At 40.3% G+C, this 10,000-nt stretch overlaps 1 protein-coding gene across 1 annotated transcript in view; it reads right to left on the bottom strand.

The window, feature by feature from the left end:
* LOC125297247 (NACHT, LRR and PYD domains-containing protein 12-like) overlaps positions 1-10,000 on the bottom strand; it is a gene marked incomplete in the record, with an annotated part of 868,465 nt that overhangs the window by 47,772 nt on the left and 810,693 nt on the right. Inside the window, 3 exon segments of the mRNA XM_048247478.1 lie at positions 1,317-1,487; positions 2,055-2,228; positions 6,644-6,786. Coding sequence (XP_048103435.1) covers positions 1,317-1,487; positions 2,055-2,228; positions 6,644-6,786 — 488 coding nt within the window.

Below are 10,000 nucleotides of genomic sequence, written 5' to 3'. Positions count from 1 at the left end.
GCGCATGCTCAGTTCCCACAGAATTAGGATAACATGAACCAACTGTCTCTCACGCACTTTCCTAATCATGGCAAAACAACGCACACACTTTTGGATAGACGAGTAGACAAACTTATGTCTTGCAATCATGCACGTCATGGAGTTCATTGACGGGAGAAAATGTCGTAATAGTGATGTTTTTAAAACGTTTTGTTAAAAACTTGATGAGGATGGCTATCGATGTACGCTTGAACAAGTGAAATATAGGTGGAAGACCCTGAAGCCGTTGTATTATACAGCCAAAAGAGGGAATTCCACCAGTGGAGATTTACGTCAGGACGTTGGGAGCCTATTAGGCTGCGTCACTGACTTATTTGGAATAATGTCGATTGCTTTGTAATCAGCAATATGCTCAAAATGTGACATTCTACTTGCTTGTAAACAGGTTAAACGGAATATTGACATAAATGGAATTTGGGCAATAGACTGATTCAAAACGGTTTATTCCTGGCATGAAAACGTGCTGAATGTTTAAATGTGCAACAATGGGGGTTCTTTCTGAACATACTTCAGTATCTCCAGTTTACAGACAGGATCCTCCAGTCTAGCAGATAACAACTTCAGTCCTGATTCTCCAGGATAATTGTAGCTGAGATCAAGCAGTTTTAAATGGGAGGGGTTTGAAGACAGAGCTGAAGCAAGAAAACCACAACCCTTCTCTGAGATGAGACAATCAGAGAGCCTGAGAGAGAGAGAGAGAGAGAGAGAGAGAGAGAGACTATAGTAAATTAAATATGATGACTGTGATGTGAAGTGTGGAGGAGATATCTATTGAATTAGTACACACTCCTCCTTAGACACATTTGTTTTTACAGTTGTCAAAATGTAACTGAAAAAACTTCCTATCAGCACTATATCTATTCAGCACCTAAATGACATTGTTGGCCAGTGGACTTTAAGAATAGGCATTATTATTAATAGTTCTAAAAATGATAGAACATATCAATAGACTACAGAACTGCTCCAGTGCTCTAAATAAATGTGCAGGCACCATGTAAAACACACTGTACTTGGCCTCTGGCCTCGTGCCTAATTGCAAATAACAGCCATGGTGATATCTGCTACCGATGCCACTCTCACTCGTGCCATATTACTTTATTGTAACATAATGGGTCACGGACTAGACCAATCCAGAAACAGATTTTGAAACTCTAAGCATAAGCAATAAGGTTCAGCATGTTCAATGCTACTTTTTGGTTCTGCCCAATTGATGTTATATTGTCATGGTTTTTCTCCCTAATCAGGAAATCTAAGATGATAATAAAATGTATACCCACCTTAATGTGTGTATTTTGCAGTTAAAACTGGACAGTCCTTTTGAGAGAAGCTGAACTCCAGAATCCCCCAGGTCATTGTCACTCAAGTCCAGCTGTAGTAGGGAGTTTGCTGATTGTAGAACTGAAGCAACAATCTCACAGGATTTATCTGAGAGTTTACAGTCAGCAAATCTGCAACAACATTTGACAGAATTATGACAGAACTCAACATATCACTATGCAAGGTTACTTTGAATCAAATCGACTAAATGTAGTGAAATGCACAGAAAATGGTACCAGTGTAAACAGTTGATGCTGCATTTAGATTAGCTGATTATTGATTGATTCATGATTCATTTGTTGCCTGTAGTGAGGACTACAGAGTCCTTCTGCAGTAACAGTAACAGGACACATACTGTAGCCACACTTGTAAACAACACTAGAATTACATTAGAAGCCTGGGTTTCCGCTTTTCCTTGACTATGGTATCTGCCAATCAAATGTACTGTTGTTCTGTATGGAGACACTACAGTAGGAAATGTATTTTGTTATTCAAAAGTTTTTGAACAAAGAGTTTTTTGCTCAAGTCTGTAAATCAAATGTTCTGTTCTGTGTGGAGATTACACAATAGGGATGCAATTCTATGTATCCTCATGTATGTAAATGTAAGTATGTTTAAATAAATAAACACAAAAATAAATAAATAAATAAATCCAGACTACATCTTGATGTTTCTAGTTCTCTAGACATACTACATACTGAAGTGTTTCAACTTTGCGGTGAGGATCCTCCAGTGTAGCAGATAACAGCTTCTGTGCTGATCCTCCAGAATGATTGTTGTTCACGTACAGCTCCTTCACACAGGAGGGGTTTATCATTAGAGCCAGAGCCAGACAAACATAACCTTCATCTGACACACCACACTTGCTGAGCCTGAGAGAGAAAGAAAGAGGGGGGGGTTAGCCCATCAGGTCTGGTCACTCATCCATCCCATCCATACACACACCCTTTGCTGTGACAAAAGTCCATCAATGTATTAGTTCAGTCCATGGAGACAAACAGACTTTCCGATCGTGATGGCCGTTCAAACGAGTGTCTTTCAAGAAAATCCTCCGTGTTAACTAGTCTACTTGGTAGGTATAGTCTGTTCCACTAGGTCGCTAATCATGTGTAAAACAAACCGTAAGCTACAGTACCTTTTAGGCGACACACAAACACAACACACCTCTTAGCAGGGCCAGCAGCGGAGACTGGTCACTGGTGGGCAGGGATGACGCGAGGCGACCGTTGCCCTGAGAATCGCTGTGGAGTTGGGAAGGTTGGCTGCGCGTGCGATGAGCTTCCAGGCTAACGGTTTCCACTCGAGGCTTTTCCAACGTCCACCAAGTTGTAACGTTAACGTTAACTTAGTCTCACTATGGCAGACTCCCTCTTCTCTGTCCTTCCCGATCAATAGTAAACAGCTCCCAGGACGTTTGTACCGGAATGTGTTAATACTCCATGTCTAGACCCTACTTCACACCGAAGATTTCTCAAAATGGCACCGGGGAGGGTTTGACCTTTGCCCTAAATGATGTGGGGAAGTGTTTAAACAAATGTAGCGAATATATGTTATAAGATATGTCCGTGTTATAGATCAAAGGTTAATGTAGACATGTTGAAAACCTGTATCGGTTTGTGATCTAGTTAGCACTAGCACTTAACGGACAGTCTTCACCAAATGGATCAATGACAACAAACAAGTGCCACATCCAGCTACTACTGCTAACCTAGCTAATGTTTGACAGCACTAAACAGACTCATACATAGAAAATAGTTTCCTAACGGACAATTTTTAAAATGGACGACCTCCCAGATGAATTTCGCTCGAGCTAGGCGGAACGAAATTCATCTGGCGACTGTTACATCAATATACTAATATAGTAAAATTTAAAAAATAATACAGTAGACTGAACTACAGAAGATGACATGGACAGCTTGTAGCCTTTTTAGTAACTTTTTCATCCCACTGTCAAAACCGTGTAGCTTCATGTCTTCTCTGTTTTCCAACTGTCGGTTGTTAGGCAACTGACTGCGAGTGCGACGTCACCCAAACCCCACGGGTTTCCCGTTTACCAACAAAACTAGATGCGCGCAAGCAGGGTGGGGCAGAAGACGCTTGGTGGCCGTCCACAACGTTATAAACTTAACCTAAATAGTCGGCTGCTGTAAGCTACAATCAGATTTTTTTGTATACCCCTGTTGTCTCAATGATAATAACATCTCATTTCAGACTATATTTCAGAGTTTGCCGTTCATTTGCATTATTAATATAACCTCGTATTTTGTCATTTTTGGCGAAGACATGCATTCCGTTAGGGATATTGAACATATTGAACAATCTAACCATGGTGATTTTGAATTGGTGCAGTTTTCAGCACAAAAACTCATTTTATTCTTTTCATGGAGAGCATTGTTGCGCACGCATGTTTTTGTGACGTTGCATAGAAATCCATACATAAATAATATTTATCCCATTACTTAAAACATACATCAACTCAGTTACATAACACATGCACAGGCTATGATATGTTAAAAGTCTGCTAAGAGGGCATAGCCTTAGAGACTGATCTGCAGCACTTGTCAGCATAGCCTATAAAACTATGGCAGGCTGCACTGCATCCTGGGTTCAAATGCCTAAATAGCCTATTCTAAACTAACATGATGCACATTCCATTTCTGTGAATGAACATAATTTTTCTTTTCATGCACATCATGTGCATCGAGAAGTTCTCTGTTCATTGTTGCAGTGAGATTCCATTCTATAGAGCCCGCCGAAAAAAAAATCATCACACCTTAAAAGGGCTTCAATGAATTTATATTAACAGGGACACCATGTCACCATGCTGATTATATTGCTAATTATAACAACAGTGTGCGGGGACTGATATTGTACGCCTATCTTGCCAGTGGCAGGGGGGTTGCTGTCATCACCCCACATTTCATGAACTGAAATGAAAAGTTAGGGATTAGGGATTTCAATTAATAGTACCCACCAGGGTCGGAGTGGGGCCACTTTTCAGCCTGGGAGTTTCACGCCCAAGACCGGCCCACTTTTTTAGTGGTGGTAGAAATTAGATAAATAAAGCAACATTTCAGCTCTTACTATCCTGTAGTTTTTATTAGTAGGCTACCAATATTCCACTATTCCACAAGGATAGGTTGATAATGTTGATAACAAAAACAGGAAGGAAGAAATAAAGCATTTGAAATGTATCCCAAAATTCCACTAAGAGGCATATTGAACTATTGTTTACATGTTTTTTTTCTGCATGGGTCAGCTATCATGTTTTTGTTTGGTGATTTGCTCCTTTACTACACCCACTTCTGAGCAAACAAGGCATATAGGTTGATCATGTAGTTACTGCAGTCATATACAGTTCTTTCTTACATAAAATAACTTTAATTCATATGGTTAACACTATTATCCTTCCTACTTGTCCCTGTAGTCATAGCTAATTTTGGGCTGATCATTTTCAGCGGGGGACTGGCTGATCTGTTGCTCAGAGGTTTTTGTTTTTAGGCCTAGACTACTGCATACAGATCAAGCTTGACCCACTGTAAAATATCAAATTAGTCCTTTCAGTATACTAAGTCCTTCCTTAGTATTTTCAGTGTAATTGTACTACTAAGGTCTTTGGTCATTTGGTCATTCGTTTTCAAGACAACAGGCTACCCATATCTATTATGCTAGGCTATATCGTTTTCAAGACAACAGGCTACCCATATCTATTATGCTAGGCTATATCGTTTTCAAGACAACAGGCTACCCATATCTGGGAAAATATGATGATCATGCATGCATATATATTATGTCAAGTGAAAATACTTTGTGTCTCATGATTGTTGCATTCATGTCACCTGAAGCATGCTGGTAGAAATATCTATTCAAAAGCACAGTTGCTTGGACTGCTATTAGGCTACATTAGAATTTCAGCCCAAAGTTGGATACCATGTAGAAATTTGCTGCAATTTCAAAACTCAGGAACGGGAACGGCTACTGTACAATAGAATGCTTCATATTGTCGTGTTCGGTAAGGTCTGCTGTTTATTCTGATAGCCTATATGATTTACCATGCGTTGAGTTTGTGAGATACTGTATACCACCGACAGTAATGGGTGGAGAAGGACGAAGTGCTGTGTGCTGTGAATGCAAATATGATGAAATGTCATGTATGCCCAACGTTAATTTTCACGTGAACCGTTTTTCACAGCACCTAGCCGCTAATATCACTGGAAAGCTCCAGTTCCGCTCTTTTGTTTGACATCTTGATTTATGTGAGATAAGTACTCCGTGAGCTATTCAGCAGAGAAGAATAGATGTGAATTCGGACGCATATATTATTATGACCGCCGCGCAGCAAAGCTTTTTTCGTTTTGATCAGTAGCCCCACTGGACTGGACCCCCCGAAAGGAGGGTAGGGCAGACACAGTTTTCTGTGAATATCTCGAGAACCGTAGGGTTTAGGAGGACAATTTTTTTTGTATGTTGATCTCAAAGGGCCATGTCAACCCATTCCATAACCACTAATTTTCATGTATAGCGCCACCTAGTTAACTCATTGAATGCCAAGCTGTTTTCGGGAGCTTTGTCCTAGAGTGCCAGCAATCTAGACCATTGTTGATGATTTTTGTACAGCCACAGCATATTCTGTGTTATAGCTATGAACACATACAATAGCTTGATTAAAAGGTGAGGCTTTAAGCTCTGCGGTACACCTAGTTACTATATATTTTTAGGGGGCTTTTGATCATCTTAGGGTGGCTTCAGCCCCCCCATAATAGGTCTAACGACATCCTTGTGTGAAATGATGGTTAGGTGGTGGGGAAAGCTGTCTGTGGTGGAGTTCTCACTCTTGAAAACCTGGGAAAGTCTTTGTGACTTTGGCATATAGGCCTAATGAGACATATCTCATATACAATATCATACAATACAATATCATACATTGTGTCAGCCTTTTCTGCTTGTCATTCTACTTATGACATCGCTGACATCGGAACCCTATAAAAAGCCGTTATTTAATTGGTCAGGAACTCTATTGCATACGAAATTTCACATCAAACGAGACAGTTTCGAATGTTTTTTTTTTTATTATTGCATTTTTTTTTTTCATTTTCATTTCGTCCTCAGTGAGTACAGACTAATTAGAATAACTGTGTTTATTAACCTGCTTAATTTTGTGTGAATTTCATCCGAAAAATTGGACTTGGTGTGGACAGGCCTTAAGACACATAAAACACCAACCAAACCATAATGTGCCACACTAGTCCTAATAATAATCCTTTACAAAGACATGTCTAACACCAACCTTAATGTCTGCAGTTTGCAGTTAGGACTAGACAGTCCCTTAGAGAGAAGCTGAACTCCAGAATCCCCCAGGTCATTGTGACTTAGGTCCAGCTCTGTCAGAGAGTTTGGTGACTGTAGAACAGCAGCCACAACTCCACAGGACTTCTCTGAGAGTTTGAATTCAGCAAGTCTGCATAACAACAAAAAATAAAGACAAAGTATTGCAGAGATGGATAAATCTAAGGGATACAATGTGCCCCGATAAATCAACACAATCAAGTGATCACATACATTCACAGTAAACATACATATAACACATACACACACAGTAGACATATGTATGCATGCATGCACATGCACACACACAGGCACACCCACAAGGACATGCACGCACGCACACACACACACACACACACACACAAACGAACATGCACACAATTCAAGAATTTCTCAGAATTATGAGCAGGCAAGATGGAGGTGGGGTTGTATAAAATGTATTTTACATGTGAAATTTATGAACTAATCATGTTTTCATACTTGTTGTCTAGCAGATACCAGTGAGAATTGAGTGTGCATAATGCAATTCAGTGAGACGGTTAGAATCATATATGCCTTTCACCTTTTGTTTTTAGCCAGCGGCCAGACCAGCAGATACCCTGACTTTGCTGAATTACTGAAGCTAAACAGGCTTAGTAAGTACTTGGATAAGAAACCTCCTTGCAAGAGTAGGTTCCTGCTGGAAGTGGTGTTGGTGGCTGGCCAGTAGGTGGCATTCTTCCCTGTGGCCAAAAGCCACCAAACAAATATCAATCCCAATGTCCTATTGCAGTGACAGGGACACTGTACTGCAGGAGATGTTTTCCTTTGCATGGATGTTAAATTGAGGTCCTGACTCACCATGGTTGTTAAAGATCGCATGGCACTTATCGCAAAGAGTATGTGGTTCCCTGATTTGCTTTATTTATCTACACATACATAAAGACACACACACACACACACACATGCACACACACACACACATAAAAACACACATACACAAAGACACATAAAAAAAAAAAACACACACACACACACATAAATAAAAACACACATACACAAAGACACATAAACACACACACACACACACTACACATGCACACACACATACAGTACATGGACACACATGACACACACAACACAAACACATAAACACACATACACACACACACACACACACACACACACACACACACACACACACACACACACACACACAAACACACACAAAACACATATACACAAAAACAACCACACACTCTGCAAACACTCAATTACAAACACACAAAAAAGGAACAAAGTAGAAAATGAACACAATTTGACAAGCGTGACTTATTTTTGTGGAAAAAATGTGCTGGACTGGGCGGCGTCATATTTTGTACCGCTCTGCGGTACATCTAGTTATTACATTGTATGATCAATATGCCAGAATAAATGGTACACATAGCATACACTGGTATTTGTACCAGACGGGGTATTAATAGAACAACACATTGCTGTGTGCACCGGGGTATGAATAGCATACATTGATATTTGTACCAGACGGGGTACTAATAGGACACATTGCTGTGTGCACCGGGGTATGAATATAATTTATTAACTCAAAAAACCCAGACGAATAACCATGGTCAAACGTTTTGCATGGGGGACGTGTAATACTGATAGCCGGTACCCCGAGAGGCTAGAAAACGGGGGTATATTTTCATCAACAGTAGCCTACAGGGCGTCTCTGGCGTTTGCAACAGCTCGACGTAATGTAGGCTACTAAGCCAACAACGTGGGCACAGGGTCCCTGTTAAATCCCAAGATGAAAATGCCCATTAACCAACTACTATATTCTTACTACATCAAATATTAACGTAACCTAACATATCTTAGTATCAATCTTCCACTAGCTAGCTAGCTAGCGTGCGTCAGTGGTTTTTAACGGTGATTTGCACGGCTACTCGCCACAACTGCTTGTCACCTTGTATGTATTCTAAAGTTTTGAATACACCCCTCCATATAATAGCATAATTAAGTCCCTTTTGATAGCTTCTGGAGGAAAGTAAATATTTTATCGACCAAAACGTCCTCAAAGCCTGCTTTCATATACTGCCAGCTGCCATTGTCCACAATGTATTTCTAATCAAGTCTGGTTTATTTGTCCGAGTTTTCACCGCGGTAACAGTGGTATGGAGCTTAGCGACAGGTCAATTGCACCAGGGTACGAATAGCATACACTGCTAATTGTACCAGGGGTGCAAATAATATACCCTTATAATATTTACTTTCCCGCCAAAACCGTTCACCACAGCAATTAGCAGCTAACATTGTTTAAAAGCTGAAAAAAGCTCTTTCATGTGATGTGATACTTCTGATGTCTGTGTGATGAGTAGGCTACCGGGGAGCAGTTCAACTGAGAAGAATGGGTGATTTTGGATGCACTTTCTTGCCGTGCACTGTCACTCCACTGCGTGAAAGACAAAATTAATTTGGCGCTGTGAATGCTAAGATTATTTTGACAGGATATAGGCTAAATAAAAATAGCTATTAGTCTGACGATTAGTCTGATTTTTTTTTTTTTTTTTCGCATGTCCAAATTTCCGTCAATGATTCCCGGGACACTGAAAGACCGGGGTAGACAAAACTTGGTGGGCATGTAACCCCATATGGATAGCATGGAACCATCGTTTTTCGTTTTGATCTGTAGCCCCCGCTGGACTGCACCCCGAAAGGAGGGTAGGGCAGACACAGTTTTCTGTGAATATCTCGAGAACCGTAAGGTTTAGGAGGACCATTATTTTTTTGTATGTTGATCTCAAGGGGCCATGTCAACGCATTCCATAACCACTCATTTCATGTATAGCCACCTAGTTAAACACAAAAAGTAAAAATGAGGTGGTGTAATTGAAGGTATCTGTGACCTAACATAGTCAAAACTGCACGAAATTGGAAGTGTAGGATCATTATGACACCCTCTGTATGCACGCCAAGTTTTGTGGAATTCCGTTCATGGGGCCACACAATAAATTAATTTATGTTACTATACACCAACTGGCCTGTAGGTGGCCGGAGACAGTTTTCTGTGAATATCTCGAGAACCGTGGGGCCTAGGAGGTCCACCTTTTTTTATGTTGGTCTTAAGGGGCATGTCAACCCATCCCATTACCACTTATTTCATGTATAGCGCCACCTAGTTAAAAATTAAAAGCATAAAATTGGGTGTTTTCATCTCAATATCTCTGGCTGACAAGGTCAAAACTGCACACAATTAAAAGTGTAGGATCATTATGACACCCTCTGAATGCATGCCAAGTTTTGTGTACTTTCGTTCATGGGGGCCTTACAATAAAATAAT

This window comes from Alosa alosa, chromosome 7 (assembly GCF_017589495.1).
Source record: "Alosa alosa isolate M-15738 ecotype Scorff River chromosome 7, AALO_Geno_1.1, whole genome shotgun sequence".
Classification (NCBI taxonomy): domain Eukaryota; kingdom Metazoa; phylum Chordata; class Actinopteri; order Clupeiformes; family Clupeidae; genus Alosa; species Alosa alosa.
This window is presented reverse-complemented; position numbering and strand designations above follow the sequence as displayed.